General features: G+C 41.1%; 1 protein-coding gene across 1 annotated transcript in view; it reads right to left on the reverse strand.

The window, feature by feature from the left end:
* Positions 1-27,492, reverse strand: part of MSRB3 (methionine sulfoxide reductase B3) — an 86,385-nt gene that overhangs the window by 14,232 nt on the left and 44,661 nt on the right. The window contains exon 5 of the mRNA XM_086472144.1: positions 23,215-23,243. Within this exon, the coding sequence (XP_086328270.1) occupies positions 23,215-23,243 (29 nt within the window). The remainder of the gene's footprint in view (positions 1-23,214; positions 23,244-27,492) is intronic.

Genomic DNA, 27,492 nt, shown 5'->3' on the forward strand with positions numbered 1-27,492 from the left:
TGAGCAAGCACTAACATGGCTGCTGTGCACATCAGCTCAGCACAGGTCTCTTATTTGCTCCGGTGCCTGTGCTATTGCTTACATGGCCGCATCTTTGATTTCTTCTTTTTCTTGTGGATTAGCCTTCTATTGTATTTTTTACTTCAATAAATAAACAAATATACCATACACAAACTGCTCAAGACATGGAAGTAATTTTCAACCTACGCTAAGAGCATTTGTAATTAGGCACAGTATGAATGGTCACAGTGGAAGTCAATTATACCCACCACATGTTTTTACAGACAAATAATATTGGTTTATAAACATTCAGCTCACTTCAGGGTCTTGTTTTCTTTCATGCTAGTCTAGGTAAAGAAATATGTAAAAAAAGAGTAATTGACTTGGAAAAGAAACCTGATGCAATAAGCAAGAGAAGGAATTAAGGGATTTAGAGCAAATCGGCAAAAGGAAACAGGCCAATGTGCAAGAGGAAACCGGAGCGAGGCAAGGTGCCAGGGGCGGGCACGCCGTCCTCGAATCGATGCATCCCGTATCTCAAGGAAAACTCTCCGCACTCATGGGGATTTGTCTCCATTACGCAGCACGAGGCTAGCCGGACCTGCACTTCACGTCATCGGCTACGGACACTCTTTGGACACGCTCTTCCGAAGCACTGAGGGCTGCTTCGTATTTGTGTTCCCTGAGCTTTCTCCTCTGGGACACTCGGCTGCCCCACGGCCCCAGCGGCGGGAACCCGGCCCCGGCGCGGGGCCGGTGCTCAGGGCGCTGCCCTCGCCCAGCGAGCCCGAAGGGCAGGCCAGCTGCCGGGCACGCCGGCTCCCCCGACCCGCCCCACAGCGAAAGCGGGTGCCTCCCACATGAAAACCCCGGAGGGAGAACGGAGCGGAAGACGAGAAAGGAAGCGCCCGCAGGCCACGGCGTTTGAGGGAGATGAGGCCGCGTAACGCCCCCGCCCTTCCCCCTCTCCCGCCGCCCCGGAAAGGGCTGTTTACGCCGAGGGTCGGGAAAGGCAGCGGGAGGCGGGAGGCAGCTCCGGCCGCAGGGAGCGGGCCGGCCCGCAGTGAAAGCCCGGCCGGGCGGGGGGTGCCCTCCCCAGGCCCGCCCGGGTGTTCCTCCGCGCCGGCTGCGGCCGCGGGGCGGGGCGGGGCGGGGCGGGAGGTCCCGGCGGGGCGGGCGGGAGCGGCGGCGGCGCATAGCCGTGTTCGTGTCTCCACCTGCCGATGCCATGAGCAAATATACCCGGGGAGGGTAACCTTACAAACAACTACACGTGCCGGTTATTTGAAAGCTGTGTTTCGGGGCACCGATCTAGGCGCTCCAGCCGCAGTCAAACGCCGTGAGCCAGGGCAGCAGAAAAGACGCTAAAACCGCAACGGGTGACCAGGGCTTTTTTTCCTGCTTTTTCAGCCAGACTGTTGGAAAACAAGCACGGTGCCATTCTGTCGGCTGTTTGTTCCTGTTCCGAGACGGTCAAAGGCACCACCGAGCTCCGACGACCAAGGGCAGCTAAGCGCCATCGTTCTGCACAGAATGGGGAGCGAAGGCAGGCGAAGCTCTTGTGTAAGCAGGCGAGCTGGCACTACAATCGCTCCACACATTTCTGGAGCTCACATGTCAAAAAGCATCACCTTCAATTCACTGAACCCTTCAAAGAAGCACACACCAGGGCTCCAGCCTAACCTGGCTCTCACCCTCCTCAGAAAGGACTAAAAAAAGACAGGGAAGGGATACACAAAGGCATTTCTCATCAACTGCTAAATGGTCCAATATACTCGTAACCTTAGCTTCTCTGCTTTATAGCAAGTGAGTGATAAAAACCTGATGGGACAGGTTTGCATGCTGCACTCTGAGCCACCGGGGTGTATTTTTGGAATGGGACAAAAATATTCTGAAGTGGACACCTGGAAAGGGCATGGGCAGCAAGAGGAAATACTGTTGGGAAAGGAAGAGTTTCATTCAAAAAGATTAAGAAAAATTGCTGATTTAAATTTTAAGAAGTGAAGTGCTGGCACAGATCAGTTTTCCGAAAAAGCAGGAATCAGGCTCTGAGCTGGCTCCTCAGATGCTATTTGGAGATCTCAAAAGCAGAGTCATTTAGAAAGCAACTTCTTCAAGGAGTCCAGCTAACACTACAAAGACATAAAATTCCAGTCAGACACAGGAAATTCTTAGGGGAATACAAGAATTTTATGAGTCAGAAGATAAAAATCCCTCTGAATACCTGACTAAACTAATCTAATGAAGTAGTCACCAGGAAAGGAGTGTGATGAATCTGCATGTCAGGAAGGACAAATTTAAACAAACAGGAAATTGAACAACCTGAAGCTGTTTTCATTTTTACTCCCTGTGCCCTGCTCCTTTTTTTTCTTTAAAGGTGCAAACCGAGTTGACGGCTGCAGAAGCTGCTGTGTGGGTCTGAGGGCACTATTTCATTTTGGACGAAGTCTCAATTTAAAAGAAATTAATTGCCTGGCTTCCTTTTGCAAAGTTGGGAAGTTGTTTATTTATGATTCGTTATCTGCACTGTTGTAGATCCTACAGTGCAATCAAGCCACTAACCATTGCAAAGGAATACAGGGAGTCATTGATGTAAAGTTTATAACCTAAATTTTAACTTCCTCTCTGGCAAGCAGAAGTGAGGCTAAAGACTTATTAGATATTTTACCCATGCTAGTAGCTAGAGGGTTCAGTCCTAAATGATAGGCATTCCTGGTCCAGCTTCACATTGAGGTGCACGCTTAGCTTTTGACATGGAAAAGTTATCAGAGACGTTTCCAGAGAGATCCTTATGCCCACAAGGGCCTTGACTTTAGGTACAGAGGATTTCAAAACCACCTGTGTGAAGCAATATTATGCAGAATGTTACCTCATCTCCATTATGGAGCTATGCATCGTCTAGACTCCAAAAATAAGCATGTATAGTATTGCATCCTGGATGCCTTTCATAAGGAGTAAGGAGCTTTTTCAGTTTACAGCCTTTTTATTATAAATTCTCTCATTTAGAAAATAAATTTTAGCATATTGCACTTCACAGAGATCATGTCAGAATTCCCAAAAAACGACAAAGATTGCTACTATTATCACAATGTTGCTTCTATACTAAAACTAAGTTTCCATTACTTCAGGTTTACTTTAGCTTGAAGGAAGTAAACCTACAGAAAAGCCAGATTTTTTTGTTTGTTTCAATGAGTTTTGTGATTTCAAATGTCTTCATTCCAGAATGGAAAAAAAAAAGAAAAAGGAAAATTCTCTTTAAACAAGCTTTCCTCCAAAACTGGTCTTGGGTTAACTAAAATGTTTCATTATACAAAAAACTCATTATATGAAAACAAAAATACTTTATTTTTTTCCCCCTTCATTTTATATTTCATACTAAAAATTTCAGATAGAAAGTTGTGCTAAAATAATTTTGAGATGAAAAACGAAACCTTCATCCCCAAAAGACAAGCCACTGGTCTCTCAATTTCCATGGTCTAATGTGCTGCGGTAGACAGTATGTTAGGCATAGGCTGAACTGACTGCAAACTACTTTTATATAAATTTAGGACACTGCTTAGTTTCCTATCTGAACTGCCTGTCTGGATCCTCCTATTTGGGGTTGATTCTGGACTCCACTTAAAATACTAATTGTTTATATTAAACAGACAAGAGAATGTGTGATGTATTTTAACTGTCAAAAGTGTTGTGAACAGCAGCAGCTGGAAGAGGAATGTTTAATTCACTCCATTATCCCCCAGCCTTTTAGAATCCTGTATCAGCAGCTAAATCTTACTCTTGCAGGCAAGAAAAACAGGGTATGAAGGGGTAGCACTGCAAAGCTTCTTCTACAGGAAGCAAAAGAAGGGGTATTCAAGCCATAGCATTGTTATTATTAGGTTAAAATAGAGCATCACTAAATCTACAATAGTATTGATGCATCCGTGAAAGCTGCGTACATTTTTGTGTGGAACAGCTCACATTTCATGGCTCCTTTCTTGTGCTGGTTTACTCACACTTAGCTCATGCCAGAGATGTGATGCAGGTAGGGATGGGAGATATCACTTGGACCATTTGCTACATGATACCCCTAAAAAAAAAGGAATCTTGATACTACTAGTTATTGAAATACGCTTAAATCTTCTGGACAAGGGGTCAGCGGCTTGTGTGGAGCTGTGAGTAAGGGAAAGTTTCCTCCCCTACACAATTTATTCTCACAGGGCATCTCAGACACTTGCTTGGGACAGTTCCCCCACAATAACTGTTGCAGCATAAGCTCGTGCTGGGACCAGCAGGTCCCAAAACAAGCGGAAGAGTTGTTACTTACGAGAGATTAATAAAGGCCTTGTTAAGTAACAGGATCAAGTTGTTTTCAACATTTATAAAAACAAATTCTCAAAAGCAGAAAAAAAATCCAACCACAATTACACTATTTTGCATATTTCCTTGAGGAAATCTTCTAAGTAAACCAGCAAATTAGCTGCACAGAGACAAGTGATCCTCCTCATGTCAAGGGAAAGGAGGGTCTGAAACATTAAATAAAGAGATGCATGAGCTTGTGCAAACTGCTGTAGTGCAGGTTTTCCTTGGGAGGCCTGACTTCCGCCATGTGGTTTGGGGTCTTTTTTTTTTTTTTAATGCCACATTTACAGAACGGATTTGGCACGCTCAGGAAAGGAACACTGCTTTTGTTCATCCCACCAGTCTTTTACTTGTCCAGTTGCCACTGCTGTATTAGTAGGAAAAATAGACCTAACGAGGTGTAAAATAATGTTCTGCATTCAAAGGCAGCACTGTACCTCATTTCTCTTTAATATTTACTTCAAAAGTAAACTGCTGAAACCTTGCATAAATAGTGCCAAATGAGTTTGCAAGGTATTCTGAACTTATTGAAGTCGATTCTCACCTCATACACACAATTGCTTATTTGGTTCCTTACTTGCCAAAACTTCTGCCGAGAGAGCCCTGGGATGAAGCAAGTGGGGAGATACAGGTAGGTCAGGCTTGACTGGAAGAAGAATTGTTAACAAAACAAAAGTTAGCCAGCAGAAACAATAGTCCACACCAACTGACGGGGTAAGCAAAAATAGCTAAGTTGAAAAGTAGCTGCAGGTAGAGATTTTAATTAGATTTTAATTTGATTTAATGCTTTTTACACCCTATGTGTCCAACTTCTCATTTTCAGCCTTTCCACTTTCTTTCTTCTTTTCATTTGTTTTTCCTTATGCTACAGGAAATATTTCTTTTCTTTTACACTCAAAAAGGCAGTGAACTGGGTGTCTGGGCTTCCTCTCAGGCAGTGTGTGCTTGGGAGCATGAAGTCAAGGAACCATAGCCTTGATTAGACTAGATTTTGGAAGGAGCTGTACAGACATTTTGTTTAAGTTTGAAAGACGAGTTTGTGGTTCATTCTAAAAGGAAAGTCTTACAGAGACTTTCACCAGAGAAGGCAAAATACAAAATCTTGATATGGGCTCAGTAAGAAATCTTCCATAAAAACAGGTCTTTAAACACAAAGAAACATGAAATGCTTACTTGCTGGAAGCAATATTTTCATAGGGATGCCTCTGTTTCACCAAAGACCCACTCAACCTAGAACAGTCAGTAACCTGCTCAGCAGAAGGTCCCATGAGAGATGCATGGGAGGCATCCATTCTAATCCACTTCTAATATTTTGTGTGCAGAGTGGAGAAGGTTTAGCAAGGCAGACTTAGGGGAAGGTGTCCTAAGATGGCTGAAGCAATTCATCAGCTTCCTGCCCTTCTCTTGCTCCTGCTCTCAGTTGCCTTGGTCCTGCTGCTTCCTCACCATTCAGCAGCTCTGGTGCTTATCCATTTGTGAGAAGAAAGTTCAATTCACTAAACCAGCAGAAAATTATTCAGCTTTTTTTCTGGGTTAGCAAGCTGAATCAGTTAACTGAGAGGTTAAACAACCACTGGAGGCAACCCAAGGCAGAAGGTGGGAACACAGGGCAAGGGGTGTAAGGATGACTTACTGTGATATCCCTGATTGACAGAAACTCTACTGTTAGAATAAAGTAAACCTCTGAACTCAGTATTGACACTACATCTTTGCACTAATATCACAGAAACATGATTATTAGCTGACCACACCAACAACAGATTTGACTAAAAGACTGCTTGAGGTCAGTGCCTTTATAATTCAAATAAGCCTGTAATCTCTCTGTTCCAAAGATCTCCTCTGTCTCAGCATTACAAAAGGCAAAGTGGGCAAGTTTAGAATTTAAGATAAATTACCTGGATTATTATCTGGGCTAAATCTTTTCTCAGCGAGCAGGTAGCAGAGGATGATTTTCATTCTCAAAGTATGATGTGAGCACTTAAAAAACCAGATCACTCAGGAAAAGCTACAGTTATGTCAGTTCTCAACTCTATCTTGGATACAACAAAATCTAACCTTGCTAATCTCTTTGACACCCTGCTACCCCAGGACTGATCCAACTCTATTCAACAAACTCAGACCTGTTTTTAAATGCTGCATAACTCCCCACAAGTACAATGTCTGTTTACTTAAGTTCTGAGCAGGCAAAGCAGATTTAGAAGCATCACAACAATGGAAGTTGCAGGGATGGGGAAGGGCTGGAATGCTGGAGATTGCCGGGTTTTCCCTCTCTGCCCTTCAGGTGTTCATAAGATTGCAACCAAAACAACACATATTCTGGCTGAGAAGCACTTTTAGCCTTAGCAGAAAAGGTGTGCTTTCGGTTGCATAAAAGGGACTGTTCTAAGCGCAAACCTCCACTGAAATTTAAAGGGCATCTAGTACCCTGAACGGTTTGCAGCCAGCCCAAAAAAATCTTCATGCACTCCCTGACTTCTTAGCAGCTCCCCAGGAAGCTGAGGCATACTCATGGTTTTAAATGCTCATGCTGTAATTGTATCACTCCAGGTGTTCTCAATAGGATTCCTTCCTATAAAATAACTAAAGAGGTAAAATACGGTCCAAATCTCCACAGGAAAAGAACGGAGCCAGCAGCACAATCAGTTTCTGAAAAATGACTTGGTTGCCACAAGCAACAGTCCATAAAGCATCTCACAGAAAACCCAAACAAGCCCTGCAGCTTCTGGCTTTAGAGCAAGAACTAGAGGGCCTGAGGACCTCCAACCCACGTTCCAAAATGGACCTTAAAAATGTACTTCCCTCCCTTGCAGGCAGCTTAATGACCTGCAGATTTTCAGTACAGGCCATACCTGACATCAGCTTCAGAGCCTCGCCTTCAACCAGATTAAAACGGTTGTACATTTTGACATGAAACAGGACGGTGTTTCATTTGCACAAGGCACCATCCCATTGATTTGGTGTATTTCTGAGGGCAGATGTGCAGCGGGCAGGAGGAAGAATTCCTACTCTGTTGTATTCCAAGCAGCCTCAGTAGCAAAACTTTGAATGTTCAACCTCTATACTTCAGTGTCCAGCACTGCTGTCACTAGGTGTAATACTTGTTTCACACTGTTACTCAAAGTAACACATTTTTTTAATCTACACCCTAAGAAATGTTGTCTAAAATACTTGGGAAACTATGAATCGTTTTCTAGAAAGACCTGAAACAAAGTGATCACCCTTTGGAGAGCTGTGTGTGCAGTGACTGATCATCTCTATTGTTCGCATTCCCAGGGGTCACAGAGGGGTTCAGCTGCATTGTACCAGAGCAGCACTGAAAAGAAAGGCCGTCACAGCTGGCTGATTGTGCAATCTAGGAAACCAACCTGTGGGTGCTAGTAATTAAGCATCCAATTAAATGGGGCCTGAGCTTTGAGCTGATGGCAGGTTTGGGAATTTGTGTTTAGTTTCTTTCTAAACAATAAAATTGCCTTAAACCACAGTCTCTAGGGGTCTAGAAAACTTTCTGAAAATTTCTCTAATTTTGTAAAAAATTTTTACTAGAAAAGCAGGATAATTTGGACAAAATTCAAATAGCTCAAGTGTTTTCCACTCTTCATTTTGAAAGTATATAGTTCAAGCCTTTGTTTGAAATGTTTCCTTTCCAATATCAATTTAATTTAAAAAATCTGAGGGGTATACACCCTGCCCCAGTTCAATCCACTGGAAAACCAAAAATCTTTTACTTGTGCTCGCCAACTTAAAGCAAACTTTCCTGGACACACAAGTCCCCAACTTTGTTTCCATATGCAGGTGTGGTCCCCAAATAAAAAATCCTATTGTTCTCACAGTTCTCACTGTGGCTACCCCAGCCTCTGGGACTAACTTTAGCATTTTACCTCTTTTTACAGTCAGAATGTATAGCAAAGGCTGGACTTCCATCCAAGTATGTAAACTGGGTAAGCAGGACAAATGGTAATTTTATTTGCAGCTTTATACTAGTGTATCTTTCTATTGTCCCTGTGTTTTAACAATCTACTTTCCTATGCCCATTCCATGAGACTATTTTTCTTATTTTTTTCCTCACTGGTCTTTATTAGATCATTTAAATCTTTGCATGGGCTTCGGTAAATATCAGTTCATTTCCTGAGAGCATAGCATTCTTCACTGTTGCTTTGAATATTTTTAAATACCTGCTATCACCGCTGTAACTCTCTTAATTCCCCATAATTCATTAGTTTTAAAACAGACTTGCATAAATAAACCATAACATTGAATTAATGAGATATGGGTGGGAAGTTTCTGTAAATACAGCCTGAATTAAAGGTAGACTGTCTGCATAACTTAGATAATCTTATTCTTTACATTGCACTGAAGATGATGCTGAGTGCCCTGCATTTATTAATCTTAATAAATTTGAAGAACACTCTGCCTTATTCTTTCAGCTTCTTTAATAGAGCACCTTTATGTTTTTAAATATGAAGTAACACACTCCTATCCAAATGCTAAAGCAGAACTGCAGGCTGTAATACGTGTGATTACTTAGGCATCTTAACGTTATTGTCCACCTCCATCTGTGCCAGGTTTAAGCCTGGCACTGGCCAATACAGTGTACAAAAATTTCAAAAAATACGCAAGAACTGCTGGCAGAGGAACGAAAGAAACACACTGTTACTGCTCGTACAAATTATGAGAAACTCATTAAAGCTCGATCATTTGTGGGTAAGTAAAAACATACTCAGAGGCAAAGTGCCAGTGGAAATCTCATGAGTTTCAGCTTCTGAAGTTTCCCAATAACCCCCTTTGCTGTGGAAAGGGGCGGGGGGGGGGGGGGGGGGGGGGGCGCGAGGAGGAATGGACAGAGCCTCTGTATGGTCCACCCCTTTCTTGATCTGATGAAGGAAGATCAGATCGCCTTAAGGGCATTTAAATGGCGGTCTGTGTCCTCACTCCCACCCAGATACCTTGCCATTCTGCGTGCCACACTAGCAGGCACCCTAAGTGAGTGATGACATGGGTCTCAAACTTGGACTTGTGCATAGTCTTCAGAGGAGGTGGGAAGGTGGTCAGGTACTCACTCCCTCCTCCACAGAAACAGGAGACCAGGAGGGGGCATGTCCCACTGGGGAGTTTCACTGGTGTGTTACACATCCTGGCCAGGAGTAGGTCCTTTGGGCACAGACCTTCCTTGTGTGAGAAAGCAAAGGGGAACATGAAAACTTACGTTAATGTATCATTAAATAAATTACTTTTACAGAGGCTAGAGCATGGGAGTTAAGATTACAGTTCTGCTATGTACATTTATCTGGTTTTTTAGGAGTGGGACTTACTTTTTATACAGTCTATGTACTATGATGTCTGGAACCAAACTGAGTGAAAGAGCTGCCGGCACAGGTTCAACACCATGCTGTTCTTCAACAGTAAAATGCAGCCCTGTTTAATTATACTGCTACAATGACACAGATCCAGGTACGCCCAAGATATGCCATCATTGTGGGGCAAGGGAAGAGTCTCAGACACGCAGATAGTAAAGAAAATAGAACAATTTAAAAAGAGAGGTCCTACAATTCTCTTCTCCAGCAAAGCCAGTTAACTGCGTAAGCGATGGCCAAAGTAACTTCAGTTTGCCACAGTCTAACACTAATACTAACTCATGACCTAAAGTCCAGCTCTGACAGTACACTTTCAATTAGGGATTTCTTACTTTCCTTTGAGAGCAGAGAGGGGTGAAATTTCAGTAAAATGCTGTATCTTCCCCTCTTGCCTTTTAAACTTGTTTCCAGAGCCCTAATGCCCTCAACACAGTATTTTATGCAGCAGATTTTTTTATTCGCAACCACATTTTTTCCACCACTCTTCAACCTAAATATGTCTTAATCAGTTTCCAGATATTCTATTGGCTCTGACAATTGACATTCCAAATCCCATCCCTCTGCAAATCCATATTCCTGAGACCATGTTTAAATCCCTTAAATATAGAGTGTGTGGCAAGGAAAAAAAATTCACTGACCCAAGGGGAGATAATAGTATGGAAGTGAGTATATGAACACTTTCAAAAGCCATAAATCTTACGGGTAAATATTTTTTAAATGAGAATATAAACAGGGGAATTCTGTTCTTACGACCACCTCCTTGAAAAGCAAGAGGCAGAAACAGAACATTTCTGTTTCTAAATTTTAATGTTTCAAAAACTGACCTTTCAGTTTTTGCATCTGCATTTATTATGTCAGGTGTCATTAACTTGGTTAGAATGGTTAACACAGACTAAAGCACTTTGACTTCCTAAAAGCTCAAGAATAGTGACATAACATCAGCAAAATCTCTGCCTACTAAGCTTTTGGAAAATTTCACACGCTTTCTGAAACACGTCAAAGACCAGCTTTATATTTGGGCCCTAGCTGAATCTAAACTTAGTAAGTTTACAACATTTTTTATTAATTCAAGTTACCTTTCAGTTACGTATTTCTCTTCCTGTCCATGAATGGATGAACAGTGGTGAATGACCTATTTACATAACACATTTTGTCAACTTTTTCACATCTGACAATTCTTACTCATAATTAAAGAGAAAGAGAAGAAAACTGCTGCAATTCTCTGAGGTAATGATAAGTGGAGACACATAAGCAGATTTGGGTAAGAAAAGAAAAGGGAAATGAAAATGCACACAAGGAGAAAAAGAACTAAAATAATTACAGGTAAGTAAACTTGTCCTTCCCATAAATATGCTGCGCCCAAGCTCTGTGTACAGGTGGTTTACTGACACCCAGCAGAAGAACTTGAGAGTAACTGTGTAGCATTTTTTTCACTATACCTCCACAGCAGGAGCTGTGGAAAGTGACTTGGGGATCATGCCTACTCATCCCCAGCTCTCTGCACATCCATTTCAGACAGAGACAACCTCTGCTAACTTGAACCACCAAAGTTACATGCCTAACTCTAAATCTGATGGGCACTCCAAAGGGTGATTCAGTGCATGCCCAGACAGAAGTCTCCAGCAGAAGGGATGAACCCCTCTAAGGGTGTTTCTCTCTTCCAACTGACTCTGGATGAAGCTCAGAAGGCTATGTTAAGGGAGATAGTCACAGTTAGATAAGATGATCCCACTCGCCCTGATACGTTAACAACTTGTATAAAATATCCCTCCAAATGAAACATTACTGTTTCTCCACAGACACGCAGGGATTGTGTGAAAGCTAGTCAAGGGATAACCTGAAAAGGGCATTATGCAAATAATCAAAGCACCTCCGTTGCTACAGCTAGTAAAGAAGAGCAAAGACTAGTGCTAAATTAGATACTCCAGGGTTTACTCACAACAACCAAACACTGAGAATATCGATTTTGTGATCTTGATAGACATGATGTCTGGAGAAGGGCATACAGATCTAAGATTGTTCAGACACCTGGACCATGGCTAATGAAAAGGTTGGGACCACTGCCTCTGTAAAGAACAACAGACAGGCTTGCAAAAAACAGAGAATGGTAATTCAGCCCCTGATGGAAAACAAGGTTGCTAAGACTCCTGATCAGATCGAAGGGATACAATTCTTTCCTTGCAGAAATACTTTCAGCCCTTGTAACTTAATTCACTGTCATCTGGCTTAAGACCTGACCGTGCTGTCCTTACTCGCATAAAACTCAGTGCAAATTGTGTCTAACCTAAACTGGCAGCATTAGACCTCATTGGTGTTTTGACTTAGGACTTAATCCTAAGCAGACGGGTGTTCACATGTATAGTGGTAGTTGCAGTGGTATGACACAAACTTGTCTACCATTACATCCTAAAGGCTGTGGCTGCCACTAAATTAAGTCTACAAAAGACAAATTAACGTTCTTTGTTTCATACTCAGACCAACACTGTAAAGATTTTGATGGCGATCACTGAACATTCCAGTTTGATTAAAAGCAGCTTGCATTTTTCCTTTCACTTTTAGTACTACAAAACCTGAGATCAGTTTTGATAAGAGACTAAAATGTGCAATAGTAAAAGCTGACAGAATTTTCATATGGTTTCTTACTGGTCGTAAGTTTACAGCACTACATCATTGAAAGAGAAACATAAAATATTTTAATCTTTATTGAGTCTTCTGTCATTAATAATTATCACTTGGCTCGTTTGTACAGTCTAATGACATGAAACAGGTAATTTTTTTCAAATAACAGATTTCCTCCAGTTTCAACTAATACTGTATGATATCATTCTCAATCTTGTACAGAAAAGTTGTTAAGGGTTTTTTTCTCTTTGCCAAATCCAGATGGACGAAAAAAAAACAGCTTGCACTTCTTTCTTATTCAAATTCATAACCCTATAAACCATGCTAATCAAAACAGAAGATGTTCAATTTTGGACTACATGCACTCAGCCACAAAATATCCTGTGCTTAATGAGACATTGCCTAAAACCAAAACAGGAAAATGCCCTTTATGGTAGTGAGAAAATAATGGAAAAAGAGTGGACATGTTGTCCATAACCATCCTGTTAAATTCACCAAGGCATGCAGGCAAAAAACACCTCAGTAGTCCTCTGTGCCTGGTGTTTGGCTGGGACTGTCCCATAGATAAGCTGCTGAAGCCAAAGGAGCCATCTGACATGTAGCGTATGGGGGCTGAGGCAGGGCACCCAGCGAATGCCATGGTCTTGCCCGCTACTCAGTTCCAGAGGCTGGTGAGGCTGGCAATATGGTGCTCATCCCAAACGTTTTACACAGCTCCAGATTTCCTCTGGGCTCAATTCAAGTCACAGCAGTGCCAAGCACCTCCAGATTGTCACAACTGAAATGATGCTATTGATGTCTTAAGTTGTTGCTGCCCTTATTGAAGCTGTGGACTCCTCCCAGAGTGGGAAGGGAGAGCCAGGGCAGCTGAAGGAAAGCATCCTAAGCAATTCTTCTCCCTCAGCCAAAAATAGGGAGTTGGGATAGCTTAGGTTAAGTTTGGCTGGTTTCATTTGGTTTTACTGTGAAACTGGAAAGCCAATATGGAGCAGATCCTAGATTCTGTGGATGAAAAAAGTGGGAACACTCCTCAGATGAGGAGCCACATTTTTCATCATCTTCCTCTGATTCAGTAGGGCACCACATGAACAGAAGAACTTCCCTCCTCCACAAGAAGCCAAGTAGGAACTGGATTTTATCTCACAGAGGCCACTAATCTTGCCACCTTGCACTCTGCTTTCTCTTCCTTTGACCTTGTCTGTTTTCAAAGAGGCAGAATAAAAAGCACTATGAGGAACAAGGGATGCCTTTTCATGGGGCAACTGATGCAGTGGTCCACCCAAAGAAGGGTCTAGGAACTACTAAGTTAGTATTTGATTTCCCAGCACAGCCTTAGTCTCTGCCTAAATCAAGAAAGGGCCCCAACGCAACCTCCTCAGCTGCTTGGCCTCCAGCCAAATAAAAATCCAAAATTTTTGTTAGGCACCAGAAAAGAGAGCAAGAGGAATTTTCAGGTGAGTGGGAATGAATGAAAAGGGAATGGAAGTACTTCAGGTCTTTTGGTGAACTTTCCTGAAGGGTGGAGTGGAAACCTGCAGTGGAGACTCAACATGGACTTCTAGAATAAGCAAGGAATTTACTGATTCAGAGTAAATTCAGGCTTATTAGGAAGAAGATGCAGCTTAAAAAGAGACTATTTTTTAAGGAGGGAAAAACAATTTGTCTTGAAAATGCATCAGATTATACTAAATACAGCATATATTAAGAAACATCTTATTAGGATCTCTTCAGCATTCACAGGGCACCATCTTTCTGATTTACCTCCTTTTCCGTTCAAAATCAGTATTATTTCCACCATATTGGAAAACAGCATAGAACTGATCCAAGACAAGTGTGGAGAATCTTCAACTCTCATGGCCTTCAGAAGAGATCAGACTGCTCAGAATCTTGCAAGATTCAAACTGATTTAATGAACTCGCACTGACCAGAACATTTAACATCCTCCAGGCCCCATAATGTTAAGTATCATGCACATTTGCAATTACAAGCAAGTTTTTTTTTCAGAAATTAATGCATGGGTGAATGATCCTATGATGAACAGGTAAAAACCTGTCTCTTAGACCCATATCACTGATAGGAATATTAGTCCTCAAGAGCTTTTGGAAGTTTTATATTCTGTAAGTATTTTCTGGTCTATACGCCTAAGCCCTCAGATCATATTTACGTGTCATTTAAACTCCACTAATATTACATATCAGACTTTAATAAACAAATTCAGGCTTTAATCTATAGCCACAGTCACGCATTCTGCTGTAGAAATCAAGCAGTTCAATTAAGTGAGAGATTCCGGACCTTGGAAGACCATTTGCATGAACTGTATTTCTTCTGCACAGAACTGAAATCCCCTTGACACAAATTTTGTGGTATGGGTGACTGTGTACGCAGAGTGAAAACCCTAATTTAGTTGAACACATTTACCATTTTGCCTCTTGTATTGCTTTCCAGAGACTCTTTCTAACAGAACTTCATTCATAAAGTAATGGGCCAAATGATTTGCTTTATGGTGGACCTAAGAGGTGATCTCAACTGAGAAAGCGTTTCCACTGCACTAGGTCTCGGACATGCTCAACAGCAAGAGACGGCTCTTTCCCTGAAAAGACTTGCAATGTAAACAAACTAGACAGAAAATGGGCAGGAAAAAAAAGGCATAGGGAAAAAGTACTTCCCCCAAGCTCACAGAGCTGTCAGACATGCTGGAACAGGGTACAGAATCAGCAGATGCCCATACAACATTAAAAATATGAAGCCATACAAATTATGTCCAGACCTGCATATCCCAGCTACCTATATCCACCCAGATGGATGACGATACTTCTGCACCAGAAGATAGTAGAGACATGTATCCTTGTATCCTACAGAATTCTTGTTTCCTGGCACCACGCAGTGAGCTAAACAGTATCCCATGTTGCCATTCTTCAAAACCTCTGCAGAAGTATGTACATGATGCACAATGCCCTAATGCTCCACTTACAAATGAATTATAGTTCAGCTTCCAAATTACAAAGCAGACAGCGATTCCCCCCCACCCCGCCCCCATTTCATGGTTTAAATGAATAGAGTACTAATAAAGCTGCGAAACAATACAACTGACTTGAGCTGTACATGGTGTGGCATTTGAGCTCTATAACCATCTCAATGAGTCACAGCTGTGACCAGAAACCTCCCTGTTTGTCCATTCTTGTGGCTTCTTGTGCACGTACTCCATTTTGGGCTAATTAAATGGGACTATGACAAAGTTAATTATCACAGTTAGTCTGTAATAGGGTTAATTTGACTGAATGAATTTTCATTTAAAAGGCACAGAAAAACTCTTTATGAAGTTTGTAAGCGTAGGATAATTCAAGAATACTACCAAAAATCTTCTACTTTGCCCACTGAACAAGACTGCAATGCAAGTAGCTCTTGAAAAGTAATTAGGTAGCCTTGCTCCGTAAAAAACTGCACAATGATTAACGGGTCTAAGCAAAAATCACAAATTTTGTATTTAAGAAATCCAGCCCTCCAGAACAGTAAAGATGCTATGCTGCTGAATGTTGCTAACTTGAAAGAGCAATTTGTTGACTAACAAACTAAGTCCCCCATAGACCAAACCTCTCTGAAGCAGCTATACTTATGATGAATAAAAAATCACCAATCTACTTTATAGTTTATAATTTAACTGAGTAGCACAGTTTCCAATTCCATGTAATAAAACCATGATTTATATGTTATTCATGTCTTCTCAAACTACTTTTGACAAATTGTTTCTTAAAGACAGCATTTTTTAGCTATTTACAATAAAATAAAAAATAGAAAAGATTGTCTTTAGTACTCAGAAAGAAGGGTAAAAAATTTCTCCTAAATAAATCTGACGAATTTGCTTACATTAAAGATAGTAAAATGGAAAACCTAAATCTAAATATTTTCATTACAGGACCAATTTAAACACATTGCAAAATCCTTCTCAGCAAGATCCTCAGAGCAAGGCAAGAAAGAAGTAGCAATGATTATTAAAGTATACGTAAGACAAAAATAGAAAATTGTATGTGTCTTTGTTGATATTACATTCCTGGCTCCGTGAGCAAAGCCCTTTAACGCACAGTTCTCACCACATGCCGACAGGCAGTGCTTCATGCAGGAGCAGCACAGTGAGCACGTGTGCAAGCTCACTAGGGCAGAGCATCTTTTAAGTAGCTGCCCTATTAATGAGAACACAAACGGGATTTTTTGGAGGGAGAAATATTAACTAAAAAACCCTGCAAAACAGAAATTACACAAATTATTCACACAGAAAGATTTAAGGCTGTTGTGAGTCTGATCAAGGCTGCTGGCCTCTGTCAGTATATTCACGGAGCTTATGGAAGTGAACAGGCTTCCTACTAAAACACTTTGACAGCTGGGAAGAATCATGCCAGTGATAACAAGGAATAGCGCAGCTCAGGTATGAGTAAGATGAACGCAGAAAGTGGGAGGAAAAGACAGCTGCAGCTGCAAAGCTGGTATTGGAATTTGGAAAGTTACACATTTGGAGTCCTCTGGCAGCTGACTGCCTTCTTTAAAAATCCTAGATGAGCAAGCTTGCTTGCATGCTTACAACATTTTTAATCAGCCCTCCACAAATTAAAACATTGTTCTATGTGTTGAAATAATTTGACCACCACCTTTTCACATCCCTTCCGAGAGATTAAGAGCAGGGTGATGATCAGTTGCCGCGGATCAGCGCTGTTACAAGCACATGGTTCACTGGGATGTACCAGTGAGATGTCTCAGCCATCTACGCTCCAAGTCACACTGCAGTATGGCCCTGAAAACATTCAACAGATGGTTCAGCTTGCATCTGAATCTAAATGCTCACCTCACTGCTGAACAAATATAACAGACCATGCTCTCCAGCCATTGCATCCCCAACGATCTGCTTGTAGAGTTGTTAATGCCAAGAACAAAATAGCACTGACAAGTAACGATAATCTGAGCTACTGTTCTGTTTATGTAATTGCTGTCTCCCGCCGTCTCTCTGTGCCAGCTCACACACCCTTTCAAGAATCCGTGCACTGGTGGTGGCCAAAGAGATAATTCCTCCTAGTTGGAAGAGATGCTGAATAGGTCACTTGCCTCATTCAAGAAGCTCTGGAACATTCCTGTTCTTCAGTAACTTAGTTAATTTTGCCACTTTTCCCTGTTACAGACGCTAAAGTAATCTTTTATTTTTTTAATCAAATACCCTAGGTGACTGATGAACTTGTCAATATGACTTGTTATGAACACCAAATGTCTCTTTTCCTCCCTGTTCCTGAAACTACTCAGCCCTGCTAAGAAGAAATTAAGAACCGCTCTGTCTAGAATCATAGAACCATTCTATGATGCTGTCACAACCTGGGTAAAGAAGCTGACAAGAATAAAATTTAAAAATTTATTTGTTAATCTGTATTTAGATCTATGATCCAATTGATAGATGGATGATATTACTAAGTACACCCTGTTGCTTCAAGGACCTAAGGTTTCAGGCAAGTTAAGGTTTTTTTCGGTTTCCCTAGTAGCAAGGGTCAATGAGAGATGCTCATTTTGAAGATGCCTTTTGGTTTTCATTTCTCTCTTACTCAGGCAAAGAGTTCCTTATGCTCATAACAGTTGTACTGATTACTTTCATACAGTAGGACTGATGACAGGCTAGGGCAAATCAGGGCTGATAGCGAGAGTTTGGAAAGTCTATTGTTGAACATCTGGAAGCATAGCCAAGAGGAATTTATGAGAGGAAAACATCTGACCACCCCCAACCTTATAATTTTCTTCAACTGTTCTCTAGCACCTGTACTGAATCATGTAGCCTAGCAAGTTAGTACTTCATAGGGGCCACATTAAGGCAACGATACCAGTGAATACAAGAGGTGAGAAAGGAAAGGATAGGAACTTTGATGGGGATAGAGAGGTGTCAGCATTGTGCAGTGCTGAAGACATGGGGATACACACATTCTGGTGGAAAAAGCAATGTGTAGAGAGAAGAAATGACCTGCGGAGTCACTGGCTGACACTGTGAGTCCAGACAAGGCAGACAAAGGAAATTCCAGGAGCTGTCAGGGGCTCCTTGACTTGCTTTGTATTTGACTGCTGGGGCAGCAGGGATCCAACAAATGCTCATGTGTAGCTGTCCCCCAGGACAGTCTCTAGCTGCATGGGCAGCTACTACAGCTTAATTCTTGATACTAATTGGAATGTTTCCAAAGTATCAACGCAAACAGCGACATAAAGCCACACAGCTAATCTCTACCTTTCATTTGATCTGTACAGAAGCAGGGAGATGGAAGAATGGGTTTTGGAGATGCATGTCTTTTTTTGAGAGAAGCGGGAAGCTGGCACAGTGAATGATGAAGAACACAGCTTAAAGCCCTTGCATTTCTACAGCACCGTACTTCCCCAACTGTCACTTTATTGCACCCTGCTCTCTCTGACTTCCTCCATTCCACCGTCTGAGTGACACATATATAAAAGAGACTCACTGGAGGCCACGTGTAGTGTCCAGGAATTTATCCTTTCTTTTTAACACAGAACAAAACTCAAATTTCTTCCCCTTCACAATTTCACTGCCAGCACTATCACTTGAGTTTCATATGGCTCACCTCCACAGTGACATGCAGGATACACTAAATATTACAGGAGATGCCCCAAGAAAACTCCAGCCCTCCCAGCAGGCAGCAAGAAACTCACCATTACCATTCCCTGGTAACCAGTGGGCATGCTGAGACAGTTGTTTGCTTTTTCTATCGCTGAACAGTGTTCAGCAACAGCTTTAGAGACCTACAAGTTCTTCCTGCTATGGAACAGCATGCTGAAGACCTATTTTTCTCTAAATTGAAAAAAATCTTTCATTAACTCATTATTCCAATATAATTCTGACATTCTTAAATTCTAAAATCTCCTAACCAAGCACAAAGCACAATAAGCATTTTAGACGCTGCCAAGTGTCATACTAATACTTAGAACAAAATTGTTTCAGCTGTGGTTTTTGTGGTTTACTTTGTTTCCTAACAAATTTTGAGGAAAAAACCCCAATCCTACAACCTTTTTCGCTTTCAAGTACTTTTTTAGAAAAAAATCTATTTTCAGTACCAGTGAAATTCATCATATTATGACAGGAAAGCAAACTTGTTTCATTTCTTAAGATCTTCTAACAGCATGAAGCTAACCCCATGGTCTCTGGGACAGAAATTCTGTCAGCTATAGACTTATAGAATCAGCAGAGAAAAAGAAGTTTCTCAGATGGAACTGTTAGTCATGATATGAAGAATGTGTGTCTCCTACAGATGTTATAGCTATTTATATGATAAATCCCGATCATCACTATAGGAATTTTACGGCCTTCTTTTAAGTTAATGCTCAAGTTCAAATTAATCTTCTTTTGACAACGTTTGCCTAATATTTCAGTGTTGAACAACATTTCCAGGGTTACATTTACAGTAAGCCTACTGGGCACTTTCAAAGCTGTATTCCAGACTTTGTACTTGCTTCAGAAAGACTTCTTTTAATTCTTCAATGCTTCACAAATATTTCTAGGAAAGTCAAGTACAAGAAGCATTGATAAATGCTTACCAAGGGTGCATCTAGACTTGCAAGTTAACTGGAATTAACGTTAGGGTTAATTTAGAGCATGTGACAGGTTGTAGAACAGCTCCCCGGAATAAAACACTCATTCTAGAATAAACTTACCTCATTCTCACGTTCGACACTTGAACTCTTTTGAGTAACATGAGATAAACGAGAACACAACATGTTTGTTCCAGTTTGCAGGATCATTGGTTTACTCATTAATCACAGTCTGGGGAATTCAAGATGAAATGACGGATTTGAAAATACCTTAAGGTGTCTCCAAGGAACTCAAGGTATAATATAGAGTCATTGGTGGCAAATGTCAGCAGCCCTTTTAAAACCAGCACTACTTTTACACACTTCAAAGGCCCGTGTTATGCAGAACATGGTGATACATAGGGCACTGCACCGCCCCATAGTAGAGAAAGATTTTTTTTACAAGGATGCCTCTCTGCCATCACCAATGCATCCTTCCACTCCCTGCCTACACCCTCCTGTTCACTCAGAGGCAGTAGGAGGTCTGGGCTTATTGTCCGGTTTTGGAAAGAGATGGCAAACTCTTCGGAGGGGGAAACAAAACCAGTGATGTTTTATTTGGATGATACATATTGACTTGATCTCCACTTCTTCTCTACTCTCACATATTGGGAACAAAAGGTAAACTCTAAGTGCTTGCACTATCTGACTATTAAGAAAAGCTTCTTGGTGGAAGTGCTGAGTACTGCCCCTATAAAGGGAAGGCTGCTGTACTTTTCACAAAGATAAGGCTTTTTTTTCAGCCTTGGTGTCGCAGGCCACGAAATGCGCTTTGAGGTTATGAAGCTTCTGTGATTTCTTTTCTCTTAAAATGCCATTTCAATTGTGTGCTTAAATCTGTTTTTTCTACTATCTTTTAACATCTACCCTTGGTTCTAACTTGAAACCTAAAAGAGGCAGCACTGATGAGACTGAGGTGTTAAACCTCAGTAACTCTCAGTTCCAAATACAGCATTTGGCACAAAGAATAAAACGACACCTGGCCAGCCATGCACATTGGCAAGCCACAGTAGATCACCAGGTGATCACCTTGGGGGTGACCAGGGTCCCATGACAGGGAAGCCTGAAACCATTCCCACTAAAGACTTCCCCACAGATTTAGGGGAAAGGGATCACAAGCAGAAGATGAAAGTGAGGCTCTGCAGAAAAAGGAGGAATAAATCTAAGAAAGTCCTTAGTCCCAGATTTTCCCATAATGTATCCCTGGTGGTATACAAACCACTTTGACATTCATGCTACCTGCTGATGCTGACACTCAGCAAAATAACGTTAATCACCTGCTGCAGAGAATTCTGGTGTACGTCCAGAGAATGTTTAGGTACAGCAAAAGTGGAGACAGAGAAGATCTTAAGTCTTTTACTGCTCATTTACATTTATGTATTTTTCGTGTGGTCTCCCTTAAATGGTCTTTACTTCCAAATCCTTTTGCAACCTTTGTGTGCTCTGTGCTTTTGGGGAGATAAAACTGCAACAAATGTTCACAAGGCCAGAGCTCTGGCCTTGTAAGAATAAAGCCTGAGGAGTGTCTTCAGAAGAGCAGGGCAAGGAGAGCAACTTGAGTCCTCCGGTCTTTGGGCAACCAGGCTTTCCAACACCCCTGTGTGAGAAACAAGAGACAAGTGCCCAGAACATGGACCCAAGCTCAAGGAAAGCAAGCCTGTGGAGGGCACACAGATGAACAGGAGACATTTAAAAGCTCATGCTCCCCCTACAGAGTCCAATTACAGAGGCCTGGTGCCACCCACTGAGCAGATGTTCGCCATAGCTGTGATAATGCCAAACTTCTCTAACTACTCTGTGCTCCCTAGGAAATACCATACCCCTGCCTTCACTGCCATGGGGAGCGGCACGCAGAATAGCGCTCCTAACAGGAGAGCTGCTTCAAAAGAGAAAGTCAGAAAACCATTCGTAGCTTAATCCACCAAGCCAATCAAAGTTGTGCAGAGAGCATTCTCCCTTCAAGAGAAAAGTGAGACATTCTGCTCCACACCCTAGTTTTGGTCACTTTACTAAAAGAAAGGGGGAAATGGCAGACAATGGGTGAAGCTTTTCCCCCCATGTAAAAATGTTTTGTCAGGATCCAAGAAACAATCTTAGCACAGAGTTCATTCAAACAATATTTAAAGCAAGTAACCTCAAAGTCACAGACTAAAATCGTAATAGAAGCAAGATGACTCAAGTATACAAGATGTAGGATTTGGCTATATAAATGCTTCCTGCTGTAGATTTCACTCCCATATAGTTCCAAAGATAAAATCTAATGTGGAAAGAAAAAGCAACGTAATACCTCACATTTCAGACCCAAATCATGTTGTAACTGGGATAAAAGGAAACATGCTATTCCATGAATACTGATTAATATATATTGTAAAATTCATATCATTATAAGCAATTATAATCACTTCATTAAGCAAACCATACAGAAGATAACATTGGCCTAAATACAAAATTGCCATAATAATACCAGGTTTTCTGCTTAAAACAGTCTTTTTCATCTTAGCAAAAATATATTTTGAATGACCTTTTCAGGCAATGGGCATTTCAGCTAGTTTCAGGACAACAGACTTAATTTACTATTGTTTGACTTTAAGGAACACCCAGGAATAGTTAACTGAATAAACAACAGTCTGGTATTAGGATCTCTGTTTTTTCCCCAACTGTTCTGCTGTTTGCTGTCGTGGGTTTTTTGTCTTGTTAGATACACATTAACCTGTTAGACTGACCTTCGCTTCCCTCCCAAACCCTATAACACATTAAAATTCTTTAAAAAGACATCTTGAGGGAGACTGCCTTTTGGTAAACCTCCTAAAGTGAGCCCTACAGACTGGTCTGGCATGCGTTGTGTACATGCATCTGTCACGAAAATTTGATGACAAATCATCTGTTTCCTGACAGATAGGCTGCACTGACTTCAAATTCCCATGAAATGTCTTTGTCCACTAGGAAGAAAAACATTCTCCTTTACAGCAGTGATCATTCTCAAACTTCACTTCAATCCTCCATTTGCTTCAGTTTGTATTATCATTTATTTGTACTATAATATTTTTAGATCAACTAAAGCCTGTCGCAATATACATCTTCCTGATCATCTTTTGGGAAAATGTAAAGAGACAGGAACTAATGACAGGAAGGAGCAAATGCTTCACAGTAATAATGCTGTTTTCAGAGGGTGAGAAATGAAGATCCTTTTTAAGACTGACCTACCCCAGTTTGTTTAAAACTAAACTGAACTTGAACTGATAAACTACTCTTTTGAGATTAACCTGAATAGTGTACATTCAGCAAAACACTATAAATCTAAACATACCTGAATTGGAGTCAAACTTTGTTTCTGACCTGCAAAAGAAAATAAAAAGATCGTAAGTTACAAGAACTGCTTTATGCATAAAAGTCATTTGTCAGACTGATATCCCCCCCCCAGCAAATATAATCTCTAACATGACTGTCTGCCTCTGTACATTAATATTTAATGCATTCAAGGGCATTTGAACCCAAATAATAACTATTACCTTTAATATTTTGAGGTTTTTTGACAATGTAGAGTTACAAGAAGACATTTTAAAAGAACAAATCATAAAATGAACACAGAAAATAGAATATAAATTTAAACCAGGATTAAATTATATCCTGTGAATCATGGCACACAGTTGTTCCTATGAAATAAATATTGTTTTCATTCATTTTCATTTTTGAAAAGTCATTAAGAGGATTTAATTTATTCATGAATGTTTCCAATCTATTTTTGAAGCAGATACCGTTTCATTAATGTCATATGTATTGTATCCAATGATCTGTACTTAATTGTACAACATCCTAGGAGGGTTTTGTTTGTGTGTGTCTTCAATTTACTCACTCTGCACATAGGAATAAGCGGTTTGATTTTCTTAAAAGTGGAAAGCGGGGGGTGGGAGAGAGGGACAGAGGAAGGGAACCAGATCTAAATTTTAACTTATTTTAAAGTCTCCGCAAAAAGACAATGATGTGTGCATTATGCACCATTAGCTTTGGTCGAGCACTGCAGATTTTTCTCTCTCTAACAAGTAGTGTTTTCTTCTAAGGGCTTAGCACTTAGCAAATGAACCCTATAACCTGTATATTTAATAAAAGGAAGAAAAAATTAGCCCTTGTGGGAACATCATGTTTCAGATATAGGTTAATAATACTTGTAAATGTAGAAGCCTTTGAAGATCTCAATTCAACTGTGGGAAAACTTAAGTTGGGTAATTACTCTCAAGATGCTGCTGATGTGCTGTCAAGCAGAATTAACCCTATGACTAGGCCTATCTACACAATCTGCTATAAGACAGCATTGTCTATATCGCGCTCTCAAACCAATTAACGGGCATGTTCCAATCAGACTTATATTGCCCACTAACAATCAGTTGTACACACGGTCATGGCTGTCACAGCAGGACACAAGGTCTGACCAGCAGGAGACCTGTTAAAGGATGTTACGTTGGCAGTAAAATGCATTTCCCCAGAAATTCTAAGAAGGAAGTACAATGCTGGATCCTTTTACTATTGCATCAAGGAAGGGATGTATTTTGGGAAGTTACAGTCCTTTTTTCAAAAATAAATGACCGAAGCTGAAGAACTTATTGCATATTTATTTTCTTGTTTTATTTTATAGGCTTGTACATGCAGGTACATGAAGCTGTATTTTACAGATATATGTATTTTATACAATTGGCATTGTAATCCCGTACCAAAGATCTATGCTACGGAAAACAAACATCGAATCAATCATGATTTAAAAAATTAACAAGTTCCCACTATCAGTTATAGTTAAAGCTGTCAGAAAGAAAACAACTCCCTTCTCCCTTCCTGCTTCTTCTCCCCCTTCCCCCAGTGCTCACAATCTTTCATATCTTAAACATAACTCCCAGGTGGTGAAAAGATGGAAGGGAAAAAAATCATAACTTACCTTCCTAATTGGTACATACAAAGTACAACCAAAAGCACTGAACAAAGAAAGCATGTGCCTTCATGAGTACCACCACCACTAACTGCCCAGGGCACCAGCCCATGCTCCTGCTTGGCAGTGTATTTCAGTTGGTATTTACGCCCAGCAGGATAAAGTCCCCCCCTTGGGAAAAGTGAGTGCTGGTGACTGGGGGGAATTCCACTGGGTTCCAGGTAAAGCCACTTACTCAGTATTTTATTTACAATATTCTTCTCAAGCTGCAGTATACCTATTTAGACTGTTCTCTCTTGCTCATCACTGTGTAAGCAACACCTCACTACCTACATAGTCAGAGAAAACATACAAACCTTACCCTCAGCATCTGTTTACTGGCACAATCAGCTTCTTGCTGCCTATATTCTAGATACTTGGTATTAGTTGGTCAAACAAAGACCCTGGTTCTCAGCCTGCATGGCTTGGCATAGACATATGCACTGCAACTTGCAGCATCAACAAACTGGCCATGGGGCCAAGGTGGCAGAGAGTACATGTGGAAGAGGGTCACAAGGGTCACTGGGCACTGTAATGAGTTGCAAAGCTCCAAATAGTCATAAATTACTGGACAACAAATCAGAAAACTGATACAGGGTGACAGATGAATAGAACTTTGGCAACAGCAGAACAGCTATGAAAGAAAACACAACATGGGAGGTAGCACTAGGAGCCACTGAGGAGGGCCACCTACGTTATGGTCACCATGTCACCTTGGGAAAACAATGCAAAAATTAGGACACAGTATTACAGAAATTGTTAGAGATCTTAGAAAGGCACAGAAAAAAGGGAGGAAAATAATGAAGCATTTCTGGCATTGCAAATAAGGAACAAGCAGCAGACGCAAGAGAAGCGCTCTGCAAGAACACAGCGTCACCTTGACTACTTGAAGGAATGACAAAGCTTCCAGCAATTTCAATGGAACCAGCACTTTTCCCCTAGATCTCCAAGTACTTATATCTTTTTCTTGACAGCATGCTAAGACAAAAGTATCAGAAACTAGTTGCACATAGGTGCTAAAAATATGTGACTCAAAAATGGCCAATAAATAGGATCATATTAAATGCTGAAAGTATGTTCCAAAGGGATGTTCTGCCACACACAAAAATATTCACTCTGACTCCTTTATACTTTTAAAGCTACATTAACTAGAAGGAAAAAATCCTCTGTACATTATTCGTTATCATTGTACATACTCTGACATCTAACCTGACCATCCTACCAGACAAGATGCACCTTACAGAGCCAGGGGCTGACTTTACAAACTGTCTTTTATCATTTATCACACCAAGAGGGGAAAAAATACCCGCACAACAGACAGAGAATAGCTTTGTGCATATTTTCTCTACTTTTGCCCGACAGGAGTACTCTGAAAGTTAGGGAATCATTCATAAATATTTTTGGAAAAGAGTCCACATGCATAAAGACAGCAAGAGGGTATTTATAAAGTGCTTTCCATTTCCAACTGCGATATGACTCAAATACACATTACACATGGCAATACAAATGCCAAGTAGCTCAACTACTGTCCTGGTTTGAGCTAAAACAGAAGTAATTCTGTTCAGTGATTTTACTTTTCAGTTAAGTCTCTTCTAAGTAACTGCACTTTCTGAAAAACAGCAGCATGTTTTTCCAGACAGTGACTGCTTCTAGCACTGATAACGCTTGATGTTTGTAGCTAATACTGAGGAATGGTATGCAGAAAGGCCCTTGCTTATACTTGCTCCTGTAAGCCACCAAGGTCACTGCTACATTCTGTATCCCGTGTTGAGGTGCCAGAAGTGAGAAAGGGTCAGAGTGAAGTGAAAGGTCGCACCTGCAGGGAGAAGCGAGCCAGACAGGTGACCCAAAACTGACCAAGAGAGCATTCCATCCCATACGTATCATATTCAGTACAAAGCTGAGAGATCATGGACGGTTAATTCTTCTTCTTTGACGGCCGACATCCAAGGAGGACTGCGTACGTTCTTCTGTCTGCCATCCCGACCCATGCATTCCTGAATCCAGCTCCTGCATGCCGTCTGCTGTCGAATCCAGCCTGGGACGGCCTCAGTGCCAGCCCTGCAGCATTAGTGGTGATGTATCGTCATCGAGGGGGTTGGGTTTGGTATTGGTTTGGTATATCGATATATTTGTATATATTTTATTATGTTCTTATTATTTATTTTTTCTTACTATTGTTATTGTTTCATTAAAGCTGTTTTAGTTTTCTTTTCCAATCCATAAGCCTCTCTTCCCTTATGCTCTCTCCCTTCCCCTTCTGGGGAGGGAGAGGGGTCAATAGAGAGCATCTGTCATTCATTAGTGTCCAGTCCAACCCTAACCTGTGGCAACTACCAACACACAATATGCAAGGAAATGGTGAAACACTAGAAAGGTTTGGCTAATGACAAAGTGCCACAATACTCTTAAAGATCCCAGAAGTAATTAAATCAAACACAAACTATAAAATACATGAGGGTCACTTTATCTGTACTGCAAAGAGGTGCAGGATTTCGACTGCGAAGTACTGAGAAAGAGAGAGAAACGGAGTAACGATAATCACTATGTGTTCCTGTAGTGTGAATTTTAAACTACCGTCTTCCAAAGTATGACTGAACTGCAGTTGTTCAGTGCCACATACTACGGCAT

This window comes from Leptosomus discolor, chromosome 1 (assembly GCF_034619465.1).
Source record: "Leptosomus discolor isolate bLepDis1 chromosome 1, bLepDis1.hap2, whole genome shotgun sequence".
Lineage (NCBI taxonomy): Eukaryota > Metazoa > Chordata > Aves > Leptosomiformes > Leptosomidae > Leptosomus > Leptosomus discolor.